The sequence below is a fragment of the Triticum aestivum genome, chromosome 6B, assembly GCF_018294505.1.
Source record: "Triticum aestivum cultivar Chinese Spring chromosome 6B, IWGSC CS RefSeq v2.1, whole genome shotgun sequence".
Lineage (NCBI taxonomy): Eukaryota > Viridiplantae > Streptophyta > Magnoliopsida > Poales > Poaceae > Triticum > Triticum aestivum.
The window spans coordinates 266,156,666-266,170,397 of NC_057810.1; the positions used below are offsets into that span (position 1 = coordinate 266,156,666).

The 13,732-nt window shown below is 41.2% G+C and overlaps 1 protein-coding gene across 2 annotated transcripts; it reads right to left on the minus strand.

Annotated features, from left to right (window-relative positions):
- Positions 1-1,244: 1,244 nt before the first annotated feature.
- On the minus strand, positions 1,245-12,245 carry LOC123136893 (coatomer subunit beta'-2). Of its 2 annotated transcripts, none has more exons than XR_006467448.1 (26): positions 11,989-12,245; positions 11,695-11,715; positions 11,547-11,608; positions 11,363-11,417; positions 10,776-10,812; positions 10,376-10,701; positions 10,143-10,274; positions 9,914-10,062; positions 9,475-9,543; positions 9,037-9,187; positions 8,881-8,946; positions 8,114-8,302; positions 7,341-7,481; positions 7,173-7,247; positions 6,801-6,977; positions 6,604-6,695; positions 6,401-6,517; positions 6,212-6,326; positions 6,061-6,132; positions 5,209-5,405; positions 5,023-5,116; positions 4,491-4,597; positions 4,137-4,302; positions 2,361-2,523; positions 1,718-1,782; positions 1,245-1,624 (listed from the first exon to the last, which is right to left on the minus strand). XR_006467448.1 is itself a non-coding variant. In XM_044556396.1 (26 exons), the coding sequence occupies exons 1-25, from the start codon at positions 11,989-11,991 to the stop codon at positions 1,763-1,765; spliced, it is 2,748 nt and encodes a 915-aa protein (XP_044412331.1). In that variant the 5' UTR covers positions 11,992-12,245; the 3' UTR covers positions 1,245-1,624; positions 1,718-1,762. The 2 variants fall into 2 exon arrangements, 1 of the variants encoding a protein (XP_044412331.1); XM_044556396.1 differs by having other exon boundaries at positions 2,409-2,523.
- Between the last annotated feature and the right edge of the window lie 1,487 nt (positions 12,246-13,732).

Here is a 13,732-nt window from a genome sequence, read left to right on the forward strand (position 1 = left end):
CCATCAAGCCGAAAAAGTTTCAAAACGCATCCGGAGTATTTTGGAGGGTGCAGGAAATGTTCGGGAACCTTTCGGGGTTTTTTCGGAGAGAATGCACGCGAAAAACACCATGTTCACGTAAGGGGGACAATATCCCCCTTTTCGTGGGGCTGTGTTGGGTGGCGCCCTCTCTTGGGCGCAGCCCCCTAAATTGATGAAAGGATGTTGGGGGTGAGGGTGGGAGGCAGCTCCCACATTTGGTGGACCAATGTTGGAAGGGGCCCAGGGGACACCTACATGGGGCAACCTCCAACCTTTGGCGGGATGATGCTTGTGGAGGGGGGGGGCTTTTTGGGCAGTCATCCTCCACCCCTCTCCACTATAAATAGGGGTGGAGAGGTGCTCTCCAACTCATCTCAAGTTTTCACACAAATGATATGCAATCCTCTCTCTCTCCCTCCCTCCCTCCCTCCCTCCCTTCCTCCACGTAATAGTTTCATAGCGCCGAATTACTACCTAGTGCGGTAGCAATTAGTTCTGGACGATGAAGCGCCGCTTGATAGGTGACACTGTATGTGTGCAATCCAATAGAAAGATCGTGTATTCTATCTTCTGTTTGAGAACTGTTCGAGGGAGAAAATTCTCACGGTTGGGAGTTGTTAATCCTAGCTACGGGAATCTGCCCCAACGATCTTCACCAACTCTCCTTTCATTGCACTACAAAGTTGGTAACAATCAGATCAAACCTAACATGCATCTTCATAATGATAAGCGAGAAAATTTGTTTTACATTGCATTACACTACAATGATGGGTGTTGGTCAGCCCAAGCGTTTAGGGCCGATATAAGGTGGACCGTCCACCTGAGCGCATAGGGTAGTTTGAGGCATCCGGCCGTAGATGCTTTAACTATAGTCACCAAATCTCCCAATAAATACGAGGTGCAAACCCTAGAACACCTTTGCAATTCCGATCCACGTTTTACATATTTGGTAAGGCTGGTATGGAAAAAAATCAAAACACTGGTACGGTGGGTACGATTTCATGACAAGTCATGACACATTTTACCCTTTCGAAATGATTTGTAATAGATTTTTTTTCGAAACTTTATTGTTATCTTCGCCAAACACTCAATTTTTGCAGGCATGCTCAGCAGGCCTGGCAAGAAGGGTTGATGGCAACCAAACACTGCCCCAGCGATTGCCTGAGTAAGTGCCGCAGCCAGACCCTGCCCAGTCTGAGCAACGGCTTCACGTGAATAGTAGATAACTTCTGAAACAAACTTGTACAGTGGAGATACAGAGCCCCCACCACACCCGATAACTGTGTTCAACAATCTGAGGTTTACATACGGGACCAGGGTAATGTTCCCAAACTGACAGGCGACTGCCCTATGTACTTAGTGTAGCATATAGCACCTTTCCAACCACCAAACAAAAATCCATCTCCAAACGAACAGCCTCTTACAACCCTGTGAAACATCCCGGAAGACTATCTATTTGAAATGAAGCGCAAAATTTTCTATAACATGAACTAAAGTGCTAATTAAATTGCTGCCCAAACTGTAACTGGATAAGCCAATCCTAGATCACATGAAAGCTTATAGAATGAGGAGAAACGAGTTTTACATCATCCCAGTAACAAACCTGCAACAAGAAAGGACAGCAACTGTAACACATTAGCTGAAGAAATGCGACGCTACACGAAAATGTATGATCGGCACTCGGAAGATGACTTGCCTTTACAAACCGAACCTCTTAAGCAGGCTGCTGTTCCACTATCCACTATTGGTCAGGAGTCAGCACTGCAAAACAACAAGGCAGACATTAGGAACATAACACTTTGAAAGGTTAACAAAGCAGCCAATAGAAACACTTCACACAAAAACCAGTTAATGAACTTGTTTGACAGATTAACTAGAATTTTTTAAACAATGTCCATACAAAAACTTATTGCTACACGCCTCAATTTAGTTGTCTGTTAAACACTTCGTCCGTTTACCATATTATCAATCGGGGAAAGACAAAAAAAAGGAACGACATGTCAATTGCTACATAAACAGTAAAAATAATTGTTAAATAGGCCAACAAGGGAAGAGGATTGGTTTCGCAGGCTTTTTATTTAGAGACTGTTGGGCTATCTTCCAAAACATAATTAATGGGGATTCGTAAGTCATTTGACCTCCCCGAAGCTCCCCAGGTTATGGGGACACTTATCAGACTTCAGGTAGTCAGAAGGTTTGCCCTGAAGCTAAAGGCTAAATGGTTAGGCAACTGAAGGATATCTATATTTCCAGAATAGGCAAATAGCATCCAGCAGCAGGTTTTCCTTAAGATTATTGGTGCACTGGGAGAAAAGACCAACAAGGATTTGGGACTGTACACTTGCTCAACTACAGCTTTTATGCTGATGGTTCTTCTTTGTTCGTACCCCACTGTTCCTCACTATCATTTCCATTCACATGGATAGTGCCATCAGTAGAACCATCAGCCTCGACCTCAACAGCATCTTCTTGGCTCTCTTCTGCTCCGTCATCTTCAAAAACCTGTTGAAGCAAGATGGCGTTATCATTTATGCAAGGATGGAATGTGATAGGGACCAAAAGAAGAACATAAAAATATTTACATTTAAAATAGATGCAGTGACTTCCATAAGTTGACCTGACTAACCAACACAATGTACCAATCAGGCTGCATTTGGCAGCTAAGCTTTTGGAGTTTTTTTACAATATCATTTTCCATACACCATAGTTTTTTTTAAAGAGGCCTTCATTCGTACTATGTTTTTTTATTGTCTTGACAACTTTGGTGTGCTTGGGGTCAACAAATACCACAGTTTTATAAACCATAGTATTTTCGCAGTATTTCAAAAAGAGGCCCTGACCTAGTTTTTGTACACTAAACTGAAAAAAGTGGTTTTTACATACCAGAGCATTCATTACGCATGGATTGAAATACTGAGGTTTTAGATCACTATGGTTTTCAAAATACTGTGCTGCTAAACTAAGCCTTGGTGGTAACAATGTAGTCGTAGAAATATTCCTATTAGGGGCTTGTTTGGATTGCAACAAGAATACGAAATAAAAATATAAAATCCCTTTCCAGGCCTACTGAGTTAAAGATATTAAAGTACTCCCTCCGTTCCGATTTACTCGTCGTGGTTTTAGTTCAAATTTGAACTAAAACCACGACGAGTAAATCCAAACGGAGGGAGTATATAGTAACATACAATGCATGAGGATGAGGATCTGGATAAAACAAAAAATCTAAATACTGAGCGATCGGTTCCAGGCCTTAGAGACCAGACTCTCTTGGGCACCACCAATGGGAGGAGATGAGTGGGGAGGACGAAAGAGGAAAGAGAGCATGATGAGGAGATGAGGGGGGCTGACATCATGTCGACTACAAAGGAGAAGACCACCGGGAGGTTAAATGGGGCGTGGAATTACATAAGGGAGATGGGCACGAACGTCCACGCCCTAGCGCACTGTCCAAGACAAAATACCAAATAATTTGTGCATTTGTAAGCTCACCCTAATGTGTTCAAGCGATATTCGTATCACCAAGAAATGTATCAAATGGCAGAAAAATACCACTCGGCAAGCCCATCTTACAACCAAGAATAGTAGAAACACACTGACAACGAATACACTTATTCTCTATGAATCAGACACAATAAGAGAAACTGCTTCGGCCCAGAGGGTAATAGCATGGGATATCTTCCGAAAGAAGATAAACCAAACAAGATTCCCCACTGGCAGATAATGACTGAATTTCATGGAAAGGATCATGATTACTAACTCTTCAACATTTGGTCTTTATACCATTAATATTGTCTCAGTTGTTAACATACAAGGAAAGGATGATGCAGTGCTAGTGGGTAGTGATGCAAAACACACACCGACAGGTTACTGAGCAGGTCTATTTTGTTGCAACTATAACATGCAGTCGTGCACATGATTAATTTATTTATCATCAGTTTATTGGAAATGTATAATTTTCTCTTTAGGCGCAAATGTTACCCCTCTAATGGAAACATGCCAACAATCAACTACTAAACTGAAAGAACATGTAGTGCTGACAAATTTTATAACGAATTAATAGCCTAATTGCGCAAGCTACTTTCGGCTTACGCAACTATTTTCTGCATGAGTAATACCTCTTGAACAGTGTCATTTTCATTTGTTAGCTCCTCTTCATCGTGTACATCCTCTTCATGTACGTCCTCCTCTTCTTGTACATGCATGTTCTTGAAAGCTTCCACAAGACTCTCATTGGGCCTTTCAGAATGAATCATGTATTCCTCAGCAGGTGGATAGATACCCCTGTTAAAAGAGGATTTTTGTCAGAACGGTGACAAATTAATAGCTTGAAAAACATGCACTGGCATCATTTTCAATTTTGTCAGATGTTCCAGTTAAAGCTAAATCCAAACCCTAGTTGCATTGATGAAAGAATGTGATCAGTAAAACTTCACAGCAACATTGCTTTAACAATATAAATGAACCAAAACCTTTTGGGGGCGACAGTAGCTTCTACATTGAGAGCAATCTGCCAGTCTTCAAATAAGTTTGGGTACTCATCAGGATCTGCCAATGACTCTGCTGCTTTTGAGTTTACCTGCGAAGCATATGAAACAAAGCGAACACCATCAGTTCGTAAGATGTGGCCCCTGGACATTAGAGGAAGTGCAGCATAAGTCCAAACAAGAGAGAAATCAACAAATAGCAAAGCAGGATTCCAGCTAATCTTTACATCATCACTCAAAACAATACGTAACCATCCTGAATTCAGTGTATTGGAGTTAGCTCGGATATTATTCTTATTGAATTTGAAGCATCATTATAATCCAACTCTGTGACCGCTAGTGCTGAACCATATCATGGAATTGACGAACGACAATTACATGCTTCATTGTGCAACTTATGTTGAAGTAACAATTTGTGCTGAGGAGATGTGTGCGCTAACAGTTTAAGATCAAATTGTTATCATGAAGGCCTGGAAACTAGAGAACAAAAGCAAAGAATTTACAAGGCTGGCAGTACCTTTTGGAGATCTTTTTTCCATAATGCTACAATCTCAGGGACTTTGCTTGGAAGATAAGATCTCGCCATCAATGCTGCTTCCGGAATGCGATTGCTGTATAGAGAACAGTTGCACAGTTAAACATACAATAACATGTTTGAAGAAGTGATGTATGAAACAGGACAGTCTCACTAAAACGATCATACCTTTCAATCAACAATTGAAGGCATTCCTCCAACTTGCCTAGCATGAACAAACAAAGGAACGCAACATTGTTCTTTCCTTGTTCTCTAGCCATAGATGCCAATTTTGTTATCCCATCAGCATCCCCAATGGATGAATACAAAAGCAATAGACCGCTGAGATCTAGTGCATGTAGAAGGCACTCCTCTGCCATCTCGAGCTGCAAAAAAGTTGTATGACACATGAGAAGGAAGAAGGAACACAACATGGGAAAGTTATTTGGACGCAACTTATATAGGTTTTGCATCCTAGTACAAGATAGAAACATAACATGGCAAAGTTTATTAAATGCAACTTAAAGACTCATTCCGACGCTGAGTTATTAGCTTTTACATTTCCTATTTTTTTGTTAAAATTAAGGTTGAAGAGGACATGCTGAATTGAAAGAGCATTTCTGATTCAAGCATGATGTTGAGCAACAACTAAAGCACATCCTTTCCATCAAAACTGTGCTCTCATACATCTCTACATCCATGCCGTATTATATTAGGTTGTATTCTGCCTAGTCATAGTTATTAGCTCATCCATTTATCAAATATTAGTAAATTCAAGTGATATGGCAAAACAATCCAATTCATTAGCACAGTATATACCGAAAAAGGCTTTCGCCCCGCTTTATATATAAAGCAACGACCAGAGATACAAATCCGAAACAAACGCCACCACCCCACACAACACACACACCCAAGACAAGATACAAGGGTGCCGATGCACCGCAACACTACCCAATCGACCACCAAGCATACTACAGATGAGCCAAAAGCACAGTATATAGTGAGCATACAAGGTAACTGATAGACACAGTAGCTGTGTACCTTTCCAGTTGAGATAGCTAACTCCCCTAACTGCTTCCACTTGGACTCACTTTGCACCTCAAGAGCAATTGCCTGCAAAATAACTACTCAGAATATTTGAATGAAGGAGGGAACTTTCTTGGAAATGTGAAAAAACAATAGTCAACTATGCCTTTGCATCATCAACGCGGCCAAGCTGAACAGCCAGGTCAAATCTGTAATTAGAGTCCGTTGCTATCTCAAGGGCTTCCTCCAACATGCCCCGTGATTCCAAGAAATGTGCCACACTGAAATTAAAAGGTTATCTTTGTATGCTGAGGCAAAAACTGCAAAGTACAACAAATAGTAGAACATGGGGCACCTGTCATATTGTTCCTTCGGTATAGATGGCAAAATATCATTTGCACGATCAAAATCCCCACGCAGCACTAGTGTTTTATACTCGATCAAACTAAGGAGTAGAGTGTACCCAACAACACTACAATAAGAAGAAGTGTTAGCTTCAGAAGTTTATTGTGAGTTGATGCCATAAAAGAATACCAGGGCAATAAAGATAAAACTCACTTAAATTGCTTGTCAATAAGATAGACACGGCTCTGGTTAGCAAGATATCCTAGTAAATACATTGGCCGGTCCAAGTGAAATAAGGTTGTGACCTGTAATACATGGAACCGTATGACTTGGGAGTGATAAAAACAGTAACTTGTGATCTAACTGGAATCATACATATAAACGCCTTTTGATATGATAAAAACACTCACCTCTCCTCCTACACAGTAATTAAGCCGTGATGAAGAATTATTGTAGATAAAACAATCGCCAACCCATAGCCCAGTTCGGATGCGTTCATTGATCTCATGAAGCAGTTCAAAGGCATCTTCCACACCTTCCTCACCAACTGAACCCCCTCCGTCCAAATGAGAAGATACAACATCCCTCTGGAAGGTAAAGAGATAATGTTGTATTAGTATAGACTTTTAAATTAGAAAAACAATTGCATAGAAGTGCTTGATGTAAGAGTTGCTGACGTTTTGGCACAATTAACACAACAGAAGAACATTTGTAAATAACGCCTGCAGATGTCACATAACTACAAACTGTAAGAAGGCAACACAGTTCTTAACAGAACTCACATTGTACTTCAAAATGTAGAATGATGTATCACTTGCAACTGTCACCAAATCACCACTGTCAGCCCAGTAGAGATTCTACAAGAGAACAGCAGATTTTTTTTTAGTCGCATAACATACCAGATGACATGGAAAAGGTGTTTGATTCTTGAAGAAACACAATAAACTTACCTTCACGTTGACATCAATTCGACGTATCAACCTGCAATCCGCCCAGTCGTAAAAGCAGATGAAATCATTTGTACACATAGCCAATAATACTCCACCAAACACACGTTCGACGGAGAATGTTGGTCTTATACTTTTCCTCTCCTGAAATTATTAGATATCCATCTTTCAGGTTTTGTAGTAACAAAGATTGACATATGGAAATAGTTGTTCAAGTGTTAGCTTTCAAGCCTTTCATTCTCCACCCCAAAGCAAGTGTCTAGTTCAAGCATTCACATACTAACATGCAAAATACAATATGTTGACTACCAAATGCTCAAGTTCCCAGTCTGGTACTAAACCAGCAGCAGAAAATACTTGTGCATGTCATATATTTACTTTGCACTTTACAGTTTACATAAGAAAATATCTTTCCTTGTTTCTAACATATGCCTGTTTTCATTTTTCACATAGATAGGAAATTGTGAAATCAAGATAAGATGAGACAAAATTGCCCTGACTACCGTTATTATTAGAAAATGCGCAGCCAGCTTGTATGGTTAGTTGGGCAAACAGCCCTTGTATTATGAAAAAGAACAAATATCGATTGAACATCTATAAATTGCAGGAGTTCTGGGTTCATTCTTGTATGAAGATGGGAATAAAACACGAAATGGAATTTGTGTTATAGCATTGTGTGTTCTCTTATCCATAGATGTTTCTCAAAGACAGAACCATAATAGTTACACATCAATACTTCAATAATAGGGAAATGGAGATGTTTACTTGGTACAAACCTGGAAATTTTTACTGTATATCTTTATCCTTGAGGTGCTTTCCCTTACAGCGTATTCGCCATCAGATGACCAAGCGAATTCAAGTGCAGACCCAAATGATCTATTTCTCCATGCTAGTGCTGTATAAATTATGTATTCTCCATCTCCACATACAACAACAAATCTCCCGTTGGGATTGTGCCTTAAGTTCTGAAATGAAAATCAAAGCTATTAACTTGTGAATGAAAATGGAACAATAGACAAGTAAAGCTACAAAAAAGGTTTACTGTTTAACATGAAGACAAATTCCTGTTAATTCAAAGTAATGTGCAAGTTGTACAGAAGAATCTCTTAGTAATGTGCAAGTTGAAACTCTTAGTGGTCATAAGTCATAACAACCTCATGCACACTTCTTTAAACCATCGAAATTTAATTCAAAACCAACACTCAATTCCATATTGTGCTATTACTAATCATGAATTTATGCATTTCACTTCAGTAGAAGAGCTTCATTATACAGCAACTGTAAATGCCGGAAATAATAGGATATCTAAATGTAAAAATGTGGTTACACCAAAAGTAACTCACAATCCTGCACATCTCAAAGTAAATTTGAATAAAAATATTTTAGCATGCATGATTACATGTTCTATAGTAATGTGAATCTTGCTTAAACAGAAAAAAGAACGACCAATCAGAAACATGGGAGTAAAAACAAACATCTAGATGACAAATAACAGCATCGCTATGTGAATGAGGCATTCACTACGATATAAAATATAACCTACTTGTGGATAAAGATCACAGCTTCCCAGCTCCTTCACAGCCAACGGTAATCGCTCACCATCCGCAATCTGACAGATGATACAGGTTACAGAACATACATAAAGCTTATACCAAAATTAACAAGCCTTCAACACATTAACATGGCAAAGAAGAAGAACCTCATTGCCTGCACCAACAGTCTTGATATTAACAGTTTGGATTTCGTTATGTTTCGCCCATATGATTTTTCCACTGTTGTCCATGCTAGCAACCGGAACTTCACGGCCAATTTTTATCATAATTGTCCCTTCATCATATCCAATCACAATCCTATAAAAATTAAAATATTATATGTCACTACCTTAACTTGAAAGGAAAGAACAAGTAAATAAAAGCCTGAACTCTGCATTTTCAGTGAAGAATTTTTTTGGAAGAAACAGTTTAGCAGATACACAATGTTGTCACGATATAGGAAATTGTGTCGCAGAAAAAGAAAATGGATTGTTAGTGCGTGTGGAGCTTCAGTAGCAGATGAGAAGACATACTCGTGTATTGGCCCTTCACATTGACCATATTACCATAGAACTGGAATAGAGCAAGAGTTAAATATTCATTACCTTCTTGACCCCTTCATGTATCCTAAAGCCCAAACTCGCTCAAGACCATAATTAAGAGTGTTCTCAAGCCTGTAAGTGCATCAAGCAAAGTGTTATTCACTTGTTCTACAAGAAAAGAAATAATTAAATGCTTGGGAGAAATGGAAGAATTAAGAATAGACCACATTCTTGCTCATGATTCATGAACAAGGCACTATCTACACTGCCAATTTAAAGAAATAAACTGGCATGAGTTGGGAAATAACGAATGTGTATAGTCCAGTGCAGAAGATATTACTATTATTGCAAACAAAAAACATGTAGAAGAAAAAAACTACAGCCAGTAACTGTATTGCGTGTAACTAAATAGATGTTAGTAAAACAAAGCCGGTTTTCAGACAGCGCACTGTTAGTATCATCTCCAAGCAATATCATAGTGAGAGAGAGAGAGAGAGGGTACCTGTAGGTTGTAGAGTGCCACAAGCGAACTGTGCCATCCTCTGAGCCAGTAATTATAATAGGTAGTTCTGGATGGAAACAGACAGCGGACACATTGTGTGCATGTCCTTCAAGTGTTTGAACACAGCTCTTGGTTTGGTAATCCCAAACCTGATCCAACAAATTGAGTAATAAGTCAGATCAATCCCAATATACCCTCACAATAGCACAATTCAATGCAGATGACACACCTTTGCAGTCTGATCATCAGATCCAGTAATTAAAAATGGTCGATCACCACCGGTGAAGTAATCAACACAGTTCACGCCTTTTGAGTGGCCATCTAATGTGAAGTTAGGATCAGGAGAACCAATACTCCATATCTGAAGTTCACGTTCAATATTAGGATATTAGGCAGGGTACAGACCAAGATACAAAATAGGACTCAGTTTAACCAGCATCTTTTTGAGGAACAAATACAAACCTTTATCGTGCGATCAAGGGAAGCACTAGCAAAAGTATTGGTATCCTTTGGGTTAAATGTGACTTGCATCACATAGTGAGAATGCCCCTCAAATATGTGAGTGCACACCCAACCCTTATCCCAATCCCAAAGCTTAATTAACATGTCATCGGATGATGACAGCACAAAAGGCTGGGTTGGATGAACAGCCACACACCTGATGTAATCAGTATGAGCTTCAAATACCTTGACCTTATCCATTGTATTGTAATTGTACACACGGATAAACATATCATCGGCACCAGCAACAACCCATTGCTTCCGTGCAATAAATTTAGCCGAACGAACTGCGACAGACATGATATATCAAAATGATGGTATATCTGGCAAGATAAGTAAGCAATTCGGTGGGAAAGCATACCTGGTAACTCTGTGACTTCAAATGATTTCACCATTGTCTAGGGATAAATAAATATATAGTTTTGTCAGTCAAGTCTTAAGATAAGCTATACAAAGTCATTTATCTCAGTCATAAGAAGATAAAAAGATGCATTTTCATTTTCAGCCTCCTCTGCCCCTTTGTTCCCTTATAATAAAGTGACATAGATATATATTAGCAATTACCTAAAAATAGATGGAAGTTCCTTGTTACTTTAACCTCGTCAGTAGATTTTAAAAATAGTGGCATCAACGTTTTTTCTCTGGATTTTACGTAATTGCTAATCTACACATGTTCGATATTCCCTCTCTTTTCCCCTTCTAGGATAAGTCACTACCAGTGGCATATCACCTAGCTCATTACTATACACACCGTAAATCGCGTTTCAGAAATATACAAATTAAATCTAAGTACATCTTCATTTCTATACATGAACGAAAATATCTAGTTTCATTACAACATACAAGGTACAAGTGACACCATCATCATTGCTTATAATCTTCATCGAGTTTAGCTGAAAAATTACAAAGGCAGATTATGAAGGCGGGCTGCTGTGAACAGTCACCTACCTGCGTTTGGTAGTTCCAGATGCAGACACTCCCCGAGTAAAGACTCGACAAAATCCTGTGTAGCACAAGAGAATGGTCACGCTATTTACCATGGTTTGGCGGAAGCTTTGATCACCCGCACGTGAATTTCGTAGCCAAAATCAAAACCAAGATCATATTCACATCACACGAACTGCCCACTAACCATGGCTCTGTCGGATGCAGATCCGCGGACTTGACCCTCTCCGACCTCTGCGCGAGCTTCCTCTGATACAACCAAACACAAAACCGACATCAGCGACACCACACCAGACATTCACCGAGTAGATCCCAGTAAGAGGCGTCGCGATTACCTTGATATCCAACCGGAGCGGCTGCCACATTCACGGCCATCACCCAAAAAAAAACACGAGAAAGGGAAATCAAGTCAGTACATAGCGCAACAGAACCCCAGATCCACCGGGAATTCGACATGTCTCGCGGCGGATCTCGCCGCGGCGGCGGCGTGTAGCCCGCGCGCGATACGAACACACTAAGCGACGGCCAGCCCCGCCATCGCCTGATCTCTGATCGCATTCGCGTGTAAGCGGCGAGGAGGGGCAGGGAGGGAGCAATTTGTCGGGAGGGCGGGAGACAGGCACACGTACCATTGTGGCGGCTCGGAAGCGCGCCGAAGCGGGAACCTCGGGAGGACGAGGTTCCTGGGGGTTTGTGGGCGCGGGAGCGTGAGAGGCGGAGCCGCTTGGGTGGCCTCTCGCCGGGCCGGGAGGGGGAGGGCGCGGCGCGGAGAAGAGAAGATTTGTGAACGAAGGAGGAAGGGTGGGAAGGAGGAAGGGGGTGATGGCAAACGGGGTCTCGGTCGCTCGGAGGCAGTAGTATGGTCGATTGGATCTGAAGGTTGTGTGTGTGCGTGTGTTGCACTGTTAGCCTTTCCGATGTTGACTTCTACTGCTGACGTACTCCCTCTGTTCTAGATACATCCATTTCTAAGACAAGTAATTCCGAACGAAGGGAGTAGTAGCTAAGCAACGGTAGATGAGATCATCCTCTGAGCTCTTAAGACGTTGTTATTGGACTTTACCAAATGATCTACTGCGGACAATGTACAATGGCTCTATCTAAGTTCTTTCATCACGGATGGTGTTTTCCAAAAACCTAACCCCCTTCTAGGCGATCAGGTTTTCGAGGGAAAAAGAAAGCGGACGCGGATCTCATCGGCGGGCTCACCGAAATCACCGATCAAGGATGGTGACGTCCTCTAGGTCGGGGAACTCACGTGAAGCCGTGCTCTCGTCCAAATCGGCAAGGGCTCGGATGTAGGGAGCGCTCGAAAAGCTAAACATCTTCGAGGAAGAAGCAACACCACTAGTATATGTTGATGACGACGCTATGAAGAAGTTGTCGCTTGCATGGAAGATCCTTTACCGGAACATCTTCCACATAGACGATCGCCAACGTTTTGCAATTAGCTTGTGGTAGCCTTATGGACTTGGTCTTCATTATGTACGAGAAACCATGTTTGTATTTGATTTCGAATCACAACGTGATCAGGATCGAGTCGGAGATGGATCATCTTCGCATGTTAGCAAACATGCAATGATTTTTGAGGAATTCATGGCGTGTATGCGGCCGTTGAAGTTGCAGTTTGGTAAGCTTCAACTTTGAGCAAAGGTAATCAATTTACCCTTCCATCTGAGAAATGAAACACAAGGAGAGGCAATTACAAAACAGATAGATAAGAAAGTTAGTTCGATTCGGCTTGATCCTGTGGGGGACTTCCTAAGGGCAAGGGTTAAAGTGGACGTGCGTAAGTCTTTGAGGAGATGCATACTTATAGATTCGGAGTGGAGAAAAAGCACGGATTGGTATGACATACAATATGAACAAGTATCCCGCTCTATTTTTCATGTGGCCGTCTGGGGCACTCCGATCTTTTCTGTCCGACGCCAGGAACTCGAGATGCAAACGGTGATCTGCCTTCCAAGGCTAGTTTGAGAGCACCGGATGAGAGGAAGAAAAGCAGTTCTACTATGGACTGTTGTGAGAATCTCAACAATCACAGACTTCCAAGAAAGAGGCTGACTCCTCATCCAATGCAGCAGAGAAGAACGCGGAGGTGCAGTCTCTGCTTAAGAGTAGAATTAGTGCAAGCAAGAGGAAAGATGGACCTCAAAACCAAAAACAAATTTATCGCGGAATCGAGGTGCCTCGCTTAACTGGTGGTTCGGGTGTTGATCGGAATGATGGGGACCAAAGTAAAGAGAATCCTGATGGTGAACATAATGATCTGAACGATGGGGGTATGGGTCAAAAGAAAAATAAACCAACTGCAGCTAACTCTGAAAATTTAGTAGAGGCTGCAGGTCAGCCCTACCTGAGCCAATGATTTGC